The 18,909-nt window shown below is 49.3% G+C and overlaps 4 protein-coding genes across 4 annotated transcripts; 2 read left to right on the top strand and 2 right to left on the bottom strand.

The window, feature by feature from the left end:
- Positions 1-74: 74 nt before the first annotated feature.
- Positions 75-6,735, bottom strand: wdr83 (WD repeat domain containing 83). The gene is made up of 9 exons (XM_055664254.1): positions 6,584-6,735; positions 5,595-5,715; positions 5,286-5,391; positions 4,644-4,692; positions 3,742-3,868; positions 2,613-2,680; positions 1,670-1,778; positions 1,218-1,332; positions 75-738 (listed from the first exon to the last, which is right to left on the bottom strand). Exons 1-9 carry the CDS (start codon positions 6,684-6,686, stop codon positions 586-588), a joined length of 951 nt encoding a protein of 316 aa, XP_055520229.1. The 5' UTR covers positions 6,687-6,735; the 3' UTR covers positions 75-585.
- On the top strand, positions 6,700-10,050 carry wdr83os (WD repeat domain 83 opposite strand). The gene is made up of 4 exons (XM_055664256.1): positions 6,700-6,792; positions 8,079-8,184; positions 8,786-8,883; positions 9,674-10,050. The coding sequence occupies exons 1-4, from the start codon at positions 6,758-6,760 to the stop codon at positions 9,738-9,740; spliced, it is 306 nt and encodes a 101-aa protein (XP_055520231.1). The 5' UTR covers positions 6,700-6,757; the 3' UTR covers positions 9,741-10,050.
- A 1,054-nt stretch (positions 10,051-11,104) lies between these two features.
- On the top strand, positions 11,105-13,955 carry alkbh7 (alkB homolog 7). The gene is made up of 4 exons (XM_055664255.1): positions 11,105-11,486; positions 12,310-12,483; positions 13,056-13,180; positions 13,652-13,955. The coding sequence occupies exons 1-4, from the start codon at positions 11,223-11,225 to the stop codon at positions 13,791-13,793; spliced, it is 705 nt and encodes a 234-aa protein (XP_055520230.1). The 5' UTR covers positions 11,105-11,222; the 3' UTR covers positions 13,794-13,955.
- A 1,000-nt stretch (positions 13,956-14,955) lies between these two features.
- LOC129714424 (artemin-like) lies at positions 14,956-16,967 on the bottom strand. The gene is made up of 2 exons (XM_055664007.1): positions 16,871-16,967; positions 14,956-15,429 (listed from the first exon to the last, which is right to left on the bottom strand). The coding sequence occupies exons 1-2, from the start codon at positions 16,965-16,967 to the stop codon at positions 14,969-14,971; spliced, it is 558 nt and encodes a 185-aa protein (XP_055519982.1). The 3' UTR covers positions 14,956-14,968.
- Positions 16,968-18,909: the final 1,942 nt, after the last annotated feature.

Below are 18,909 nucleotides of genomic sequence, written 5' to 3'. Positions count from 1 at the left end.
GCCTGTTTCCGCGCTGTAAACCCAAATTAAACAGTTTTAACACAGAATTATGACACTGCTTGTTGAAACAAACATTTTCTGAAAGTAATTACTTTATTCTTCTCAAACTAGACATTTAAATGACAGGGGCCAGATATTGTGGGCAGTGGACAACAGGTAGTCATAGCTGGGGAGATAAGTGGAATTGCTGGAGTAAATTACAGATACAGTACTACCTGACCTGCTCAGTTCCTCCAGCAGTCTGTCCATTTCACTCTACAGAAGCTGCCTGACCCGCTGGGTTCCTCCAGCAGTTTGTTTTTTTGTTCAGCTAACTGCATCATGGATCCACCTGCAGTGTGTCACATGAGCAGCCTTGCTGGAGTTATGGTGCATGTTCTTCAGTCTGTAACCAGTTCAAAGGCCAAGAGCTTATCGTGTCTGTAGAAGAGTTACGACCCAAAAGCCACAACCTCCTTTTCACCAGAGATGCTGCCCTGATCCGCTGAGTTACTCCAGCATTTTGTGTCTATCTCGGTGAAAACCAGCACCTGCAGTTCCTTCCTGCACAGTTTATGGCCCATGTTGGGAGCCTGTGCCCGAGCGTCATGTGGCTGTCACCATCTCTTCCTCGTATTCTTCATCCCCCCAGAGCTGCACGTTGCCCTCTGTGGCAGTGAGCAAACACGACTGAGTTGGGTGGTGACTCAGGGACTGCACCACTCCCTTCCCCACCGTCAGCGTTGCAGCCTGCGATCCCTGCAACAAGAATTGCATCGTGTTAATAAATTCATACAACCCAAATCCTTCAGTCAATGCCCTAACAGAAGAAACTTAGGAGTATTGTGCATGACACAAACCCTCTTACAGCAATGGTGTAACGAAAATGTGTTGTTAGTGGTGATGGCAGAGTTTAGTTTAGTTTAGTTTAGAGATACAGCACGGAAACAGGCCCTTCAGCCCACCGAGTCCGGGCTGGCCAGCGATCCCCGCACACAAACACTAGGGACAATGTACAATTATACCAAGCCAATTAGCCTACAAAAACCCACCCAAGATCCCCATCTTGTCTGAGAGAAAGGAAGGGTGGCTGTTGGGGAAAAGATAGTCTGAGATTCTCAGTCTGAAGAAGGGTCTCGACCCGAAACGTCACCCATTCCTTCTCTCCACAGATGCTGCCCGTCCCGCTGAGTTACTCCAGCATTCTGTGTCTTATCAGTTGGGGAAAGGATGCTCACCTCAATGAGATCCCAGAAATACACCTTCCCATCCTCGGAGCCACTGAGGACATGCGTGTCCGTCTCGTTGAAGCAGCAGTCTAGTTTGTACTCTGCATTCTTGTGGTTTTTGTACCTGTTGAAACAGCGAGGAAGGGGTAACTGTTAACATTGTGGTCTACTTCTCGTAGAGCAGCAGATGGCCCAATATTGAATCCCATGGTCTTCTGCTTTAGTATAGATACAGTGTGGAAACAGGCCCATCGACCCACGGGTCCGCGCCGACAAGCGGTCCCCGTACACTAACCCACTAGGGACACACTACACACCGGGGACAATGAAGTATCTTTTGCTTGGAGATGGAAGAGACCATCACCAGGTGGTGACACCAAGGGAGTAGTGCCAGTTAGAGGACAGGTTCTGGAGTCAGTGTGTCTGATAGTGATCCTCCCACCACAGGGAGGTGCACTTACTGTCCCAGCAGCTCCCCCGTCTCCTTATCCAACAGGCGCAGTGTGGAGTCCAGGCTGGAGCTGAGAGTGCATTGCCCGTCCCTGCTGAAACACACACTTGTGATCGGACCTGTGTGAGTTGGGGAGATGGTAACAGGTCAATCTGCAGAAGAAGCTGACAAATATATCATCAGTGATAACCAAGAACTGCAGACACAAAGTGCTGGAGTAACTCAGTGAGTCAGGCAGTGTCTCTGGAGAACATGGATAGGTGTCATTTTGTCTAAAGAAGGGTCTCGACCTGAAACATCACCCATTCCTTCTCTCCAGAGATGCTGCCTGTCCCGCAGAGTTCTTAAGGGGTTGGACAGGCTAGATGCCGGAAGATTGCTCCCGATGTTGGGGAAGTCCAGAACAAGGGGTCAGAGTTTAAGGATAAGGGGGAAATCTTTTAGGACCGAGATGAGAAAAACATTTTTCACACAGAGTGGTGAATCTGTGGAATTCTCTGCCACAGAAGGTAGTTGAGGCCAGTTAATTGGCTATATTTAAGAGGGAGTTAGATGTGGCCCTTGTGGCTAAAGGGATCAGGGGGTATGGAGAGAAGGCAGGTACAAGATACTGATTTGGATGATGAGCCATGATCATATTGAATGGCGGTGCAGGCTCGAAGGGCCGAATGGCCTACTCCTGCACCTATTTTCTATGTTTCTATGTTTGTCTTTCTTAAATAACATCAGCCAACCTGCAGCACAGTGGGACAGTCTCAATGTGTAGGAAAGAACTACAGATGCTGGTTTAAATCGAAGAGAGACACAAAATGCTGAAGTGACTCAGTGGGACAGGCAGCATCTGACAATGTGTACTACAACGAGAGACAGTCTGCCTCCAGCACAAACACTGAGAATCTGTTCACGTTGTGATCACATGCATCATGAAATGGGCTCTGTAGTCCAGTACTCACTTCCAATGTAATCTGCGAACAGTTGTCCCTTGCGTAAGTCATAGCGCCGGACCCGTCCATCGACAGACCTACAGCAGCACAGGGTTAGGATGAACAACAAACCTCATCTACACAGACCCACCCTCGCAAACTCCCTCACTCCTCCCCTGCACAGATCAGTGTCCGACCATTGGTGTGTCTCTCTGGAGTGGGACTGCAACCAACAATCATTGGTGGCACACTGGCATAGCAGAGCCTTACAGTCCAGTCCTGACCTCCAGTGCTGTCTGTGTGAAGTTTGCACGTTCTCCGTTCAGTCCTGTGTGTGACCCAGGTGCTCTGTTTCCTCCAAAATATGAAAGGCGTGCGACATGCTGGGTTAAATAGGGTCTGTAAATTGCTGCAATGTATGAGCAAGGTAGAATGTATGGTAGTCTATGGAGAATAGTTTACGGGGATAATAAGTAGGGAATGATTACTCGATGAGCTGGCCTAGACTCAATGGGCCAAGTGGTTTAGTTTATTTCACTTCATTGTCACGTGTACTGAGGTACAGTGAAAAGCTTTAGTTGCTATCCAGTCAGCAGAAAGGCAATAGATAATTACAACAGTATACAGTTACAGGATAAAGGGATTAATGTTTAGATAAAGTCCAATTAATGATAGTCCAAAGGTCTCCAACGGCAGATGGGAGGTCAGGACTGATCTCTAGTTGGTGGTAGGATGGTTCAGTTGCCTGATAACAGCTGGGAACAAACTGCCTTTGAATCTGGAGGTGTGCGTTTTCATAATTCTGTACCTCTTATCTGATGGGAGAGGGGAGAAGAGAGAGTGAACAGGCTTTAAACCGAAGATAGACACAAAATGTTGGAGTAACTCAGCGGGACAGGCAGCATCTCTGGAGAGAAGGAATGGGTGACGTTTCGGGTCGAGACCCATCGTCACCAGGGGCCTGGTGCTGAGCCTGGAACTCAGGTGTGGTGACGGCTCCGGCCTGCTGGTTGGCGGTGGAGAGGCAGGGGTCGACAAAGTCTGGAGAAGGGTCTCGAACGTCACCCATTCCTTCTCCCCGGGGTTTTCTAGAGGTCGTGTTCCCGCTCTGTACCCTGTGGGTCCCAGTTATTTGTGCTCCCCCCCCTGCGACTCTCACCCTGATAGAATCTCGTGGTCTGAAACCTTCACACTGGATACGCCGTCCTTCGCTTCACTGAGAACCTGAATAGGCTCCGATTTCCGCGACCGACAATCCCAGCATCGAATGCAGGAGTCAATGGAACCTGCAATCAGTTGATCAGCGCAGTTAATATTGCTATATTTAAGAGGGAGTTAGATGTGGCCCTTGTGGCCAAGGGGATCAGGGGGTATGGAGAGAAGGCAGGTACGGGATACTGAGTTAGATGATCAGCCATGATCATATTGAATGGCGGTGCAGGCTCGAAAGGCCGAATGGCCTACTCCTGCACCTAATTTCTATGTTTCTATGTTTCTATGTTAATGAGTGCAGTGTTAACACAGCTCCATCTATACCCAGCCCGAGGGGGAGGGATAAAGGAAATTCCCAGTAAAATGCCCAGGACAAGAAGGCTCGGCAGAGAGTAGTGCATTTGGCCGAACGCACTATGGGAACTACACCCGCCCCCCTGCAAGACCTATACACCAGGAGGTGCAGATCCAGAACCAGCAACATTATGGGGGACCCCAGCAACAGACTGTCCCATCTGCTACGGTCAGGCAAATGCCTCCGCTGTCATGCTGTGAAAACAGAGAGGATGAGACGGAGTTTCTTCCCACAGGCCATCAGGACTGTAAACTCTTATCTCACCAGGGACTAATCTACTGTACTAATTTACTGTTGTGTTGTGCCTTTAAAACATTTTTTTTTTCTGTTCTATTCTGTTCTGTTGTTTTTTGCACAATCCCGCAGGCATTGCCACTTTCATTTCACTGCACATCTTGTATGTGTATGATGGCTTTCAATAAGTTAGATGCTGCCTTATCTGAGCACATACTTTCTATGAGTTCTCCCCCCAACAAGACCCACACCTTTCTCACCTGAAACAATGACAGTCGACTCCTCGTTGAACTGAACACAGTTTACTTTCTGTGAAAAGAGAGAAAAGAGTGGCTTTTCAGAATGAGCAGAGGAAGGCTGCAAGAGAGTGATGTAGAGGACACAGGGAACAGAGGGATGTGGAGCTTGGTGCAGCTGCTGCCAAACAGTTGGGAAAGCCTGCTGACTGACTGCCAGTGTGAAGCAGCTGCCTCATCTACTCCCTGTGGCAGCTCGTTCCATAGACCCACCACTCGTTGTGTGAAAGAGTCACCCCTTAGGTTCCCATTAAACCTTTCCCCTATCACCATAAACCAATGTCCTCTGGTTCTTGATCCCCTACTCTGAGACCTCTATAAGATCACCCCTCATCCTCCTGCGCTGCCTGTTCAACTGCTCTCTATAGCTCAGACCTTCGAGTGCTGCCAACATCCTTGTAAATCTTCCCTGTCCCCTTTCCAGCTTGACAACATCTTGTTGCTCTCCTCAACATCAGCCAACACTGTATGTGTGTTGGAAGGAACTGCAGATGCTGGTTTACACTGAAGATATAGATACAAAATGCTGGAGTAATCTCAGGGGAGAGGGAAAGGAGAGATGTGGAAGAGTAACGTGTGAAAACGAGCGATCAAAGCCACTCTTACCCCTCCGTGACCCCGGTATTTGCGGACCAGTTGTCCCGTCGCCACATCCCACAGCACGATGGTCTTGTCGCTGCTGCACGAACAGACCTGGCTGTTGTCGCAGGAACTGCAGGGGGCAAAGGTGCCAGTGTAAGTCACAACATCCTGCCAAAGTCGCAGTGCCGGGAGATTGGGGGTAGTGAAAGGCTGGAGTGAGAAACAGAGCTATGGGGTGGAGGTAAGAGTGACAGGCTGAGTGAGCCCGCTGCATCCACAGCGCAAACACAGACGGCGGCATCAGTGCCCTCAACGTGCAGGGCAACGGCTTACCCAGCTGCATCCAGAACCTCGTAGCCGTGGCCCGTGTACGTCTTCAGGAAGATCCCTCGGTGCGGATTCCACAGCTTCAGCGTTTTGTCACTGCCACAGGTCAGGCAATAATTACCGTCCACTGGAGGGGAACAGGCAGCAACACAGCCAAAGGATTAGTCCTCAAATACAACACCAAATGGGAAACATGTATACAGTACTGTTGATACACTAAAAGCTGGAGTAACTCAGTGGGTCAGGCAGCATCTCTGGAGAGAAGGAATGGGTGACGTTTCAGGTCGAGACCCTTCTTCAGACTGAAGAAAGGGACCAACCCGAAATGTCACCCATAACTTCACCAATGAGGTAGATAGTAGTTCAGGACTGCTCTATAGTTGCAGTGGGATAGTTTAGTTGCCTGATAAGTTGAGGGTGAAGATGGGGCAACCATGTGTGTTGGGAGCACCCAAGGGTGGGGTAGCGTGTGTGAGGGTGGGGAAGAGGAAAGAGGGGCACCCTAGGGTGGGGATGGGTGTGTGAGGGTGGGGAAGAGTGTCTGCGAGTGGGGAAGAGTGTGTGAGGGGCACCCTAGGGTGGGGCTGGGTGTATGTGGGGCACCCCAGGGTGGGGGTGAGCGAGCGTGTGAGGGGCACCCTAGGGTGGGGGTGGGGATGGGTGTATGTGGGGCACCCCAGGGTGGTGGGGGTGGGGGTGGGGGGTGGGGATGGGGATGTGTGTGAGGGGCACCCTAGGGTGGGGGTGGGTGTATGTGGGACCCCCCAGCGTGGGTGGGGGTGGGGGGTGGGGGTGGGGATGAGTGTGCACCCTAGGGAGGGGGTGGGGCTGGGTGGTGGGGGGTGGGGATGAGCGTGTGAGGGGCACCCTAGGGTGGGGGTGGGGATGGGGTGTATGTGGGGCACCCAAGGGTGGGGGTGGCTGTCTGCCGCCACCTGTGGCCGTGACCCGTGCCGGAAGCTGCTGCCGTGGGTCTCGGCTCCACGGCCACTCACCGTTGAAGCGCACGGCCCTCACGGCGCCCTGTTTACACTCCCAGTTGCGGAGCTGTTTGTTGGGGAAACGCGGGGCCGGCGGCCGCGGCGCCGGGAACGACATCCCCACCGGACTCACTTCCGCTTCCGCTGCCGCTGCCGCTGGGGGACAGGTTTGGCGACGGGACCGGCGTCATGGCGGACCCGCGGAGAGTCAACAAGATCCTGCGGTGAGGGAGTGAGGGGGGGGAAATAGAGGAGAGAGAGAAGTAGAGGATGGGGAGGGGGAGTGGAGAAGAGGGAGAGAGGAAGGATAGAAGAGGAAGGAGAGGGAGAGAGACGGGAGAGAGAGAAGGGAGAAAGAGACAGGTAGAGAGAGAGAAGTAGAGGATGGGGAGGGGAGGGGAGTGGAGAAGAGGGAGAGAGGAAGGAGGGAGAAAGAGAAGGGGAGAGAGACAGGAGGGAGAGAGAGAATGGAAGGGGAATAGAGGAGAGAGAGAGAGAGAGGGGGGGAGTGGAGAAGAGGGAGAGGGGAAGGATAGAAGAGGGAGGAGAGAGGGAGAGGAGAGGGAGAGAGACTGGAGAGAGAGAAGGGAGAAAGAGACGGGTAGAGAGACAGCCCTCCGCAGTTGAGAGAGAGCCCGGAGAAAGGAGAAAGGGGGAATAGAGGAGGGAGAGAGAGAGGGAGGGGGAGAGGAGGAGAGAGAGGTAGGGGAGAGAGACAGAGACAGAGAAAGAAGAAGAAAAAAAAGAAGCAGGGACTGTAGGGTTACAGGCATGGCGTCAGGACACACTCAGTGAAGGGCGGGCAGAGTCCACTAGCAGAGAGGATAGGTTCATTAGTGATAGGAGCAGAATTAGGACATTCTGCCCATCTACTCCGCCATTCAATCATGGCTGATCTATCTCTCCCTCCTTATCCTATTCTCCTGCTTTCTCCTCATAACCCCTGACACCCGTACTAATCAGGAATCTCCGTCTTAAAAAAAATCCATTATCTTGGCCCCACCAGCATCTGTGGCAATGAATTCCACAGATTCACAACCCTCTGACTAAAGAAAGTCCCCCTCAAGATGGTCATGAGGATGATGGTCATGGAGAAACCCATTGCATAGAGAAAAGAAACGTCCCATCAAATCTGTGCCGACCATCAACCTCCCACTTCCACTGATTCGTATTCCTATCACAGACAGAAAATGCTGGAGTAACTCAGCGGGCCATCTCTGGAGAGAAGGAATGGGTGATGTTTCGGTTTGGGACCCTTCTTCAGACTGAGAGGCAGGGTAAAGGGAAACTAGATGTATGAAAAGGTACAGAACAAATCCGAGCCAGCACCAATGACCTATGAAAGGTGGAGCCCACACTAGTCCATTGTTACATTATTAAGCATGTGTGGGATCAAGTGGGAAGAAAGACTTGCAGACAGGATTAGTCCTGAACTCTTTGAATGGTGGAGAAGGCTGGCTGGTTGGTGCTGCATGTATCTCCTGCTTCCAATGGTTCTTTGTGTTTGTAGGTACAAGCCACCTGCCAGTGACAACAACCCGACCCTGGAGGACCCAACCCCCGATTACATGAACCTGCTGGGAATGATCTTCAGCATGTGTGGGCTGATGCTGAAGGTACACACACCCATTCTCCATGCTCTTCCTCTCACTTTCCATGAATGACCTAATTCTTTCTGAGCTCTCAGGACTGAGGGGCTGCATTCGGGCCACCTCGCTCTGAGTGTAGTTTCGTTAATTTCTTTAGTCACATGTACGAGATACATTGAGAAGCTTTTTTGTGGCATGCTATTCAGTTTGTGAAGACTATACAACCAAGCCATCCACAATGTACAGATACAGGATAAGGAAATAATGTTTAGTGTAAGATAAAGTCTAGTAAAATCTGATTAAAGATAGTTTGAAGGTGTCCAATGAGGTAGATGGAAGGTCAGGACCAGTTCAGTGATGTAGTAAGCTCTGAGGACATTATGATAATTCCTGCTTGCACACACATTTCCAGACTAGGACTGTTAGATTGTTTTTTTAATTTCATCAATTAAATTTGTCAAGTCAAGTCAACTTTATTTGTCACATACACATACAAGATGTACGGTGAAATGAAAGTGGCAATGTGTTTTCACTGGTGGGTTGGACGGGGCTTAAATGATGGGGCGATCCACTGGCTGGGGATTGGAGGTGTGATTTGTAATGTAACCATCATCTCCTCACTTCCCAGCTGAAATGTTGTGCTTGGATTGCCGTCTACTGCTCCTTCATCAGCTTTGCCAACTCTCGCAGCTCTGAAGACACCAAACAAATGATGAGCAGCTTCATGTGAGTGGAATCACTATTTTTACCACTGGCCCAGAGGTACAGCAGGTGGAGCTGCCGATTCAATCTTGACCTCAGTATTGTCGGAATAATTTACAAGAAACGTGACAGTTAACTGTAACTTTATTAGCAAGCAATTAACAATAACTTGCCAGGCAAGGAGAGCAGTCAATCATGAGTCTGCTCCACAGACACAAAGCATGTTGCCATGTTATACAATTTTTGATGGGAAGATGTGGAGTGGGTCACATACAGTTGTTTACAGGATTAACTTGTGATTCAGTATTCTGCCCTTCCCCCTCGTGACACAGCCTTATCACTAAAAAACAAGACATGCCAGTGTTCAAGTTGTTGACTTCCTGGGTCAGTGCGAAGAGACCTGTTTAGCCCAGTGCTGATGGGAAGATGTGCTGAGTTAGATACAAAAGGTTGGAGTAACTCAGCGGGTCAGGCAGCATCTCTGGAGAAAAGGAATAGGTGATGTTTCGGGTCGTGACCGTTTTTCAGACTGAGAGTCGGGAGAGAGAAACTGGAGGTAGGAGTCGGTACAAAGGATGAAAGATACTTTGTTCTTTGTGCCTTTCATTCTTTTGTTCTTTGTCCTTCATGCCTCCAGTTTCCCTCTCCTCTGACTCAGTAGCTTTGCATCAAGGCTAAAACAGGTTGTTTGGGAGGAGTAAAGAGCTCACAGTGGCAGAGTTAGAGGCGGTTTAGGCAGCAGAAAGGGTGGGCGGTAGCTGTGTGATTTGTTTGTACAATCCCCTCACCTATTCCCTCCTGTCTGGTCTTGCAGGTTGTCGATCTCAGCTGTGGTGATGTCGTACCTGCAGAACCCGCAGCCCATGTCGCCGCCCTGGTGAAACACGAACCCCCCTCAACTCTGGTAATGGACAAGGGAGGGGACACCGTGAATGCAATCCTCCTGCTTCCTCCCCCATCTCCAGCAACCTGCCTCTCCGCCCAATCACTTGCACACACTGACAACCTCGAAGCCAGGCTACAGGATGCCATCCTGTCACCAACGCCAGCTCTCCTTCCAGTGGCAGTGCCCAGCGATGAATCAATGTTGGCACCACATTACACTGTGCAGTGGGCGCATCACGAGGATGTCTGTGTCACGGCATGGGGAATCACTACCCAATAATAGGAATAAAATCCAATTTATCACTTCTTGGTTACTACTGTTTCAATTTTGACTTTGTTGTGAAGTTTACCGAGCATTGTAAATTGTTGATTGTATTGTTTTCGACATATGATAATTAAACTCTCTTGACTTCTTCCCAATAACCCTTTCTGGCTTAAGCCCTCCCTTCACCACCTCCAGTTTAAATTCCATTTGGAATATTTTGGAGAACCAAGAACCAAGACACTTGAAATTAATCAGTATTTGAGATCAAAGGTATTACTGAGAAGCGGGGGAATTGGACTAATGAAATTGTTCTGATAGCCAGCATGATGGGCTGAAAGACCACCCACATTTGAGGTTGTTCTGAGAGCCAGCATGGACTTGATGGGCTGAAAGGCCTCCTACATGAGATTGCTCTGAGAGCATGCATGGAAACGTGAATGGCACGATTGTAATCGTGTATTGTCTTTCTGCTGACTGGTTAGCACTGGTTAACAAAAGCTTTTCACTTGCATTGTATTGTATTGTATTGTATTCAAATTTATTGTCATTGTCTCAATTTGAGACAACGAAATGAATTTCCCTTACAGGCAGTATCATTAAAAAAATCACAAAGAAATTATAAAAATAAATAATAAATAAATAATAAAACATATTAAAAATAAAATTGAAATTGAATTAAAATTTAAAAAAAAGCACAAATACAGAAGTCCACGACACAACATAACATAAATGGCACCCAGGTGAGGACGGCACCATAGTCCAGCCAGCCTCCCCTCCGTGTTCATCCGTGGACGGGGCCTTCCAAGCACCCGCAGTCGCCGCCCCGGGTGGCCCGATGTTCAGGCCCTCACGCCGGGCTGGTGGAACGTGACAATAAACTAAACTGCACGAATAGGAAGGAACTGCAGATGCTGGCTTCCACCAAAGGCAGATGCTGGCTTCCACCAAAGGTAGTCACAGAATGCTGGAGTAACTCAGCGGGATAGGCAGCATCTCTGGAAAGAAGAAATGGGCTAAACTACATGAAATTGCTCTGAGGGCCAGTATGGGCTCCATGGGCTGAAAGGCCTCAGCTCCACCACGTGACCAGTCGCGGTTTCCCCGTGTGCGCACGCGCCTCACCTACAATGCATCGCGCGGCGAGAAGATGGCGGCGCCCATGGACTGATCTGAACGGGTCGTTTTTACTCACAAAGGCCTTTTCCCCGGGGCCATGAGTCCGAGCGGCCTGTGTGTGCGGGCCCTGGGCCGGGGCAGGGCGCTGAGGCCGCGGGTGTTGCTGCTGCAGCCCCACAGGCCTCACGGAGCGCCGGGCCCGCAGCTGATGCTCGCCTCCAGCCCCGAGCTGGTCCAGCGCTTGTCCCGGGACGTGGAGCTGCGGCCCGGCTTCGTCAGCCCGGCCGAGGAGGCGGCGCTGCTTCAGGAGCTGGAGCCACGGCTCAAGCGCCAGCGCTACCAACACGATCACTGGGACCAGGTAATCTGCACCACCGCGATCAAAGGCTAAAACTACCAAGGTGACCACCACCTCTGTGGAAAACCTACCCTTAGATCTCCTTTAAATGTCTCCCCTCTCGCCTTAAAACTCGACACTCCCCTGCTCGACCGTATCTATGCCTCTCATTGTCTTATCAATCATTAAGGTGTGTGTGTGTATACACACATATATATATACACACACACACACATACCTTGCACTTTTTTTCTCATTCATTTTATTACACTGCTTGACAGTAATCTGCTCCATCGCTTCCTATAAGCAGCCCCTGTAAACCTAACCATCATAAACGCACTAAGACATCTAATATCTGTCACTTTTCCACGGTTGGTTGTTCAACGATTCCACTGTCCTTTCAATTCTCCAAATACACATCCCTTTCTAAAGGAAAATCGGACGAGATATATTCATTTTAGATCTAAATTCTGGATCCACACACAGGTTGCCACCTTGATCCTAATGGTCCCTACGTTTTCCCTAGTTGACCGCTTGCCCTTAATATACTAATAACATAAAGCCATAGACATACAACGTAGAAACGAACCATTTTGATCCAACTCATCCAAGCATCCAAATTGCCTTCCATTTGCCCACAACCTTCTAAACCTTTCCTATCTGTGAACCTATCTAACTGTTTTAAACATAGTAATTGTACTCGCCGCAGGGATTTTTCTCAATCTTGCTATTTGGGGACATTTTGTGCCACTTCACCCTGCTATTTACATTGTGAAGAGTATCCTGTAGCAGATAGCTCAGGGTTGTGATTGATTTTTTTCTCTCTCTTTCTGTTAACTGATCGGAGGCAATCCATGGTTATCGGGAGATTGAGAAGTTGCAGTGGAGTGAGCAGAATGCAGCTATCCTGCAGCGGCTGCGGGATATTGCGTTCCCTCCAGGGGTGCCTCAGCTCTCAATGGTGCATGTACTGGACCTGGAGAAGACGGGTTTCATCAATCCTCACGTGGACAGTGTGAAGGTTGGTGTCCAACACTGCCGGTTATAGCGGCTCCTTCCAAAGCAAGCTTGGTGTATTTGGACTCTTCTACCTTTTACCCTCATTCATGTGTTGGAATTGGTCTATTCACAGTATTTTGGGATTGGACCCAAAAGAATGATGGTAAATACTTTATGTACTTTCCTTCCTAAACCAATTTTTGAACATTTCTGTTGAGATCGCCTTCCACAGCCCCTCAGGAAGCACTACCCAGTGCACAACAGCTTGCTCCATATCATGTACAAACCCACTTACATGGGCATGGACACACACACACATTTGCTCACACCTCTCCCAGGATTCATTCACATCCATTGGAGCATTATGTAACTATTTGTCTTTATTAATTCCTATCAAAATGTTTAGTTACGTTCCTATCTACAGTGTCCAAATGTGCTGTAAAAATTGCTCTTAAAATGTTTTTAGATGGGCTTTGATTAAGACACAGTTGTGTGTGCAATATGTGTGCGCACTAGCACAGTTGTGTGCTTACGTGATCGAGTACTGTTCTTTCTGTGGTGAGTTACCTGCCGGCGCCCCCTCTCTCCTGGCAGTTCTGTGGGGACACGATCGCCGGCCTGTGCCTGCTGTCGGGCAGTGTGATGCGGCTGCTGAGTGAAGACAACAGCGGGGACCGAGTGGATTTGCTGCTGCAGCGGCGGTGTGCCTACGTTCTGCGGTGAGCTGCGGAGTGGGGCCAGACTGGAGAAATGGGAGGAGGGAGAAGAACAGCAAATGGCAGAGGAAAAAATAGAGGGTGTTTGGGGAGTGGAGGATGTGTGAGGGAGATAAGAGGCGTGCGTGTCTCTATCTGCATCTGGATATTTGTCTCTGTGTCTATATGTGTGTGGTTGTGTCTTTCTGTCTGCATGTGTTCCTTTCGGTCCGTGTGTGTGTCTCTGTTTTTTTCTATCTGTGTGTGTGTTGGGTGCATGTTCGTGTTTGTGTGTGTGTGTGCGTGTGTGTGTTGAGTGTGCGTGCATGTGTGTGTGCCCGCCCGCATGTGTATAAAAGAGAGAAATGAAGATGTGGGTTGTAACGGAAAGAGTTAGGAAGATGAAGGAAAGTGGGAGAATGTCCAGGATGGGATAGGAAGGAGCATTGCATCCTTTCTCCCCTCGTTCATCACGGCGCTGGGGGTGTTTTACAGGGGAGCCGCTCGATACCAGTTCAGCCACCAGATCTTGAAAGAGGAGGAGTCGTTCTTCGGTGGACAGAAGGTACTTCGCGATCGTCGGATCTCAGTAATCTGCAGGAACCTGCCTGTTAGCCCAGTGGCAGCGACAGGATGACCAGCACTGGACTCCTTGGTAACTCCACTGATTCATTCATGGTCTAACATGATGTTGTGCCATTGCATTGTGTCCCTCCCTCCCTATAATCACAGACCAGGTCATCTCTTCAGCAATCTTTATTTGAATAGAGAGCAAATAAATCTTAAGCGTTGAACAGCAGTCTTTAAAATAAATAAATAATTTAGATACATAAATATTTCTGACAACATGAACCATCAGCAATCCCTGGCTCCCGCTGCTCGTCACTGAATCTGCCTCCTGCTCTCTCTCCGCGCACCCCCACCACCACAGCCCAAACTTCAAACTACCTTCATCATGGAGAATGGAAATGTTAAATACTAGTGACCAGAGGGCCAGTTTCAGTATAAATACTTGTCACATTTACAGCATTGAGCTTAGCTGCAGTTCAGCGGGCTAGATAAAGTCTGTAATTCTCTAAAGTAATTCTCTGACTTGAACAACTCCCAACCCTTGGTCCGAAACCCTTGGTCAGTTCTGACCTGACCCTTGTATTTCAGGAATGTTTGTTTGTCTGGGTCCGTGTGTGTCGGGGTGTGGGTGTGTGTGTTGGGGGACGTGGTACATGTACATGTGTGTGTTGGAGTCTGTGGCTGGGCGTGTGTGTGAGTGCCTGGGCGTGTGTCTGTATGTCTCGCCCCACCTGTGCACAGGACGAGTGGGTTCCCCGGGCTGATCGCTGCAGAGTGCGATGAATCCCGAGTTGGACCTGCACCATTCCCCCCCCCCCCCCCCTCCCCCAGCTTCTCCCTGTCAGACAGCGCAGGTCCCCCGCCAGCAGGCTGCTGGTACTCGGGCACATCCGGCCCTCCAGACCAGCCCGGCTGGGATTAGTACATTGGGATGGTTGACAAGGACAGAGGGCTCCACGAGTATGGGGAACTACTGTCTCGCATACGGGGCACTGTTAGAACAACCCACCCAACATCCACCTCCCCCTCCCCCATCCCCCATCCCAACTACAAAGTTGGTTGTGTACCCTAACACAGCCCTGGTGGGAGAGAGGATGTGCGCTGGAACTTAATGTCTGCACACTGACTGATTTTTCAACATCCCCCTGCCCTTCTGACTCACGAAATTGCCTCCTTTTCAGACCTGGTCGTCCTAAACCCCCCCTCCCCATAGACCCCCCCCCCCCCAACCTCCCCCCCGGGTTAACCGATGCAGCTGCACTCAGATGCGGAGAGCTTCTCCACAGTTTGCCAGCGGTTGGTGGTGTCGAGGAAGGTGACGTCCTTGAACTGCGTTGGGCGGCAGCAGGGGTCGCTGACGATCTTCTCCCGGGACAGGTTGAGCAGCTCGGCCTTGCGCAGGAGCAGCGACAGGGTCAGGTCGTGGTTGGTGCGGGTCAGGGGGCAGCTGCCGCTACAGTACTTGAAGAGGACTATCTCGTCGGACTGGTAGCCCAGGCCCAGGTCCTGCACCCGCAGCTGCAGTGCCTGCAGCCTGCAACTCCGCTCCTCCCACGCATCGCCCTTCCTCATCACAAACATCTTGCGCTTCCTGCGGGACCTGCCTGGGAGCGACTGCGGGTCGGAAGCTTCAAGCGACAGCACTGGCATGGGAGATGGTGTAGACTCTTCCTCTGGCCCCACGTCAGAAACTCTGGACGTCACTGCAAGAAACAGCACACCAATTAATACCCCAACAACGAATGGCTCCTTGCTTCAGTATCAGTTTATTGTCACGTGTACCCAGGTACAGTAAAAACCTTTTGTTGCATGCTATCGAGTCAGTGGAAAGACAATACATGATTACAATTATCCATTACATTGTACAGATACATGATAAGGGAATAACATTTAGTGCAAGGTAAAGCCATGAATTAATATCCCAACAAGCAATCGGAAACACCACTCAGTAATCAGGCGTATAATTTGAACAAACAGAAATATCCATTTCTGAGATGCTGAATATGAAAGCTGACTTTAGTACGTTTCCACACATCTCCGAATCCTGCGGTCCTAAAGACCATGTATCATGCATAGGAAGGAACTGCAGATGCTGGTTTAAACCAAAGATAGACACAAAAAGCCGGAGTAACTCAGCAGGACAGGCAGCAGCATTTTTTCAAACCTTTCATTCTTTTGATCTTAGCATCTTTTCACATCTCCAGTTTCCCTCTCTCCTGACTGTCTGAAGAAGGGTTTTGATCCGAAACGTCACCTATTCCTTTTCTCCAGAGATGCTGTCTGACCCGCTGAGTTACTCCAGCTTTTTATGTCTATCTATAGTATTGTGCACCTGATTTAAGCACAACATTTAGGCACCAGGACGAGCAGCCAGCTGAATGTTGTCACATTCCTTAATCTGTTGTTTACAGACTAGGAACATCAGGCTTCATTACTGAAAGCACGCGTGTGAATCAGATGTTAGATAAAAAATGCTGGAGTAACTCAGCGGGTCAGGCAGCATGTCTGGAGAAAGTAAATAGGTGACGTTTTGGGTGGAGACCCATCTGTCTGCCCCCCAGTCTGATGAAGGGTCTCGACCCGAAACATCACCTATTCCTTTTCTCCAGAGATGCTGCCTGTCCCGCTGAGTTACTCCAGCATTTTGCGCCGATCTTCAGATAAAGCTAAAATATGTATATACACACACACACACACACACACACTCCCGAACGTTACCGAAAGTCATCCTGTAACTGTGATGGGATTGGGGAGCCTGACTTACCAGGCAGACGCGATGCTGGCTCCCTGGTTTCTGGAGGTGCACTTCCCCTGACAATGGGAAAAGCGATGAGTAGAGCGAGCAGTGTGTGGATTGCCATTGTCCTAGCGTTCGGAGATCCCGTCGTGTGGTGAGCAGGCAGAGCGGCTTTCCCCGCGATCGCTCCCAGTTCTTGATCTGAATGTAATTTCAGCCGCTCTTGCCCCGCTGCTGCCGAATGTTATGTGATGGAGCGAGTGAATTGAAGTATTTAAAGCGCATCGCTTTCCCTGAATCCTTGCACCGGCACATATTTCATAGGACATTCCTGGCATGTCTAGCCGGTGAGCTGCCGGGTGTCAGCAAGTCCACATACCTCAGGGAGCTACAGAAACCACGCTTACCGTGAGCAAAGCAAAGCTCATCCTGATCCTGCCAATGAATCATCAGCTGCAGGCCAACAGTACCCGCCCAGCCCACCAGAGGCAGCACCTGCCTCATGACCGCCCTCCACCAGGTCCCTCCCTCCACATCTGCCCTTCTATTCTTAAACTTCCTTAAAAGGATGGCAGTGGAGCAGATATCACTCTCACTGTTGCGTTAAAATGGGGGTCTGTCTCAAGCCAAAGCCTTCGCTTCAATCCGAATCGCATGTGTGTACAGAACACTCAGCTCACGTGGACCAGACACGATACAAACACCTGTACACAAAGCTCATCACATCTGTGAAGACACAAACCTAATTGTATCCAAGTACAACTGGTCACATACAACACCTATGCTGCACCCAAAGCCCCATATTCCTGCACAGTGAACCAAGCCCATCCAACACCTGTTCCATAACCAGAACCCATTGCCATTCCAGGGCATGTTTCACACCTGCGATATCCTCAACCCATCACACACCCAGAGCGTGCTCTTAAAAACCTCTTCCCACTTGCACCGTGTCCAAAACCCACTCACATCTGTACTGGGTCTGGAGTCCCTCGCACAGCACGAGGCCAGCGTGCCAGGTGTAAATTACCTGGGCAGTAAATGGCCTTGGATGTCAATGAGACCTTGACAGTCACAAGTGGCAGGCGATAACCATCTTCAACAAGAACATCTGATCACATTCAACATTCGCCAGCCCTGTGATCTCTGTGGGTCAATGTTGACCAGGAGTTTAACTGGCCTGGGTTGCTACAAGGGGTGGATCTGCAATCACGCATTACATCCCTACTCCCACTGCAGCATTTCTTGCTTTCCCTTTTATCATGTACATAAACACTGGACTACCCGATTGTAATCATGTATTGTCTTTCTGCAACAAAAGCTTTTCACTGTACCTCGGTACACGTGACAATAAACTCAAACTCTCTCCTCATCATCTACAAAACACAGTTAGAAACACAATGGAACAAGTGCAGTGCTCAACAAACAGAGCACTTTGCTTGAATTATGAATCTAAACAGTCATCTCCTCCACAACTGTTACACAGTAACTGCAGTGATTATTTGCTAAAGCTGCTATGTCAAACTGGTGACCTCGACCACCATGTAGAAGGATATCAGACAGACAGGAGTGTTAATACCACTGGATTCCTCTCCACTTAGCACACCTTTAGCACACACATAGACTATCAACTCCCACTGCACCATCACATAATCTCTCAGAGTATGGAGTAACCCATCATCATGTCCATACTAAAGATAGACACAAAATGCTGGAGTAACCCAGTGTCCCATGGAGAAAAGGAATAGGCGATGTTTCGGGTCAAAACCCTTCAGACTGAACCCATTCAACATGCAGAATAACTGATATCTTCAGACTGAAGAAGGATTCTGACCTAAAATATCACCTATTTCTCCTCTCAAGACGCACTGAGTTACTCCAGCATTTGGTACCTATCTTCGGTATAAACTTGTGTGTGTGTGTGTGTATATGTATATGTATATATACACACACACACACACATATATATATACACACACACACACATATGTGTATATATATATACACACACACACACACATATATATATATATACTAGACCAAGTGCAGACCCATTGGGTCTGTTCCCCAACGGATCGACAGGCCTGTACTCGCTGGAGTTTAGAAGGATGAGAGTGGATTTCCTTGAAAACTACTGAATAATGAAGGATATGGAAAAGATGTTTCTTTTAATAGTGGGAGAGTGGGGTGAGGGCATAGCCTCAGAATAAAAGGACGTACTTATAGAATGGAGATGAGGAATTTATTTAGCCAGAGGGTGGTGAATCTATGGAATTCATTGCCACCGATGGCTGTGGGGGTGAAGACCAATTCATTGGATATTTTTAAAGTGGAGATTGATAACTTCTTGATCAGTAACAGCATTAAAGATTATTGGGAGAAAACAGGAGAATGGGGTTGAGAGGAAAAAATAAGAGGAAGAGTAAGCCATATTTGAACGGCAGAGCAG

The sequence above is a fragment of the Leucoraja erinacea genome, chromosome 39, assembly GCF_028641065.1.
Source record: "Leucoraja erinacea ecotype New England chromosome 39, Leri_hhj_1, whole genome shotgun sequence".
Lineage (NCBI taxonomy): Eukaryota > Metazoa > Chordata > Chondrichthyes > Rajiformes > Rajidae > Leucoraja > Leucoraja erinaceus.
This window is presented reverse-complemented; position numbering and strand designations above follow the sequence as displayed.

Excerpts from the sequence above, each read along its gene's own strand:
- wdr83os (XM_055664256.1), top strand. The coding sequence starts at position 6,758 with ATGGCGGACCCGCGGAGAGTCAACAAGATCCTGCG. Across the intron at positions 8,185-8,785 it reads TGTGTGGGCTGATGCTGAAG|CTGAAATGTTGTGCTTGGAT; the intron begins GTACACACACCC and ends CTCACTTCCCAG. Across the intron at positions 8,884-9,673 it reads CAAATGATGAGCAGCTTCAT|GTTGTCGATCTCAGCTGTGG; the intron begins GTGAGTGGAATC and ends CTGGTCTTGCAG.
- alkbh7 (XM_055664255.1), top strand. The coding sequence starts at position 11,223 with ATGAGTCCGAGCGGCCTGTGTGTGCGGGCCCTGGGCCGGGGCAGGGCG. Across the intron at positions 12,484-13,055 it reads CTCACGTGGACAGTGTGAAG|TTCTGTGGGGACACGATCGC; the intron begins GTTGGTGTCCAA and ends CTCTCCTGGCAG. Across the intron at positions 13,181-13,651 it reads CGGTGTGCCTACGTTCTGCG|GGGAGCCGCTCGATACCAGT; the intron begins GTGAGCTGCGGA and ends GGTGTTTTACAG.
- LOC129714424 (XM_055664007.1), bottom strand. The coding sequence starts at position 16,967 with ATGAGGCAGGTGCTGCCTCTGGTGGGCTGGGCGGGTACTGTTGGCCTG. Across the intron at positions 15,430-16,870 it reads TGAGCTTTGCTTTGCTCACG|TGACGTCCAGAGTTTCTGAC; the intron begins GTAAGCGTGGTT and ends TGTTTCTTGCAG.
- wdr83 (XM_055664254.1), bottom strand. The coding sequence starts at position 6,686 with ATGTCGTTCCCGGCGCCGCGGCCGCCGGCCCCGCGTTTCCCCAACAAA. Across the intron at positions 3,869-4,643 it reads GTCGACTGTCATTGTTTCAG|GTTCCATTGACTCCTGCATT; the intron begins GTGAGAAAGGTG and ends AACTGATTGCAG. Across the intron at positions 739-1,217 it reads ATTTCTGGGATCTCATTGAG|GGATCGCAGGCTGCAACGCT; the intron begins GTGAGCATCCTT and ends TTCTTGTTGCAG.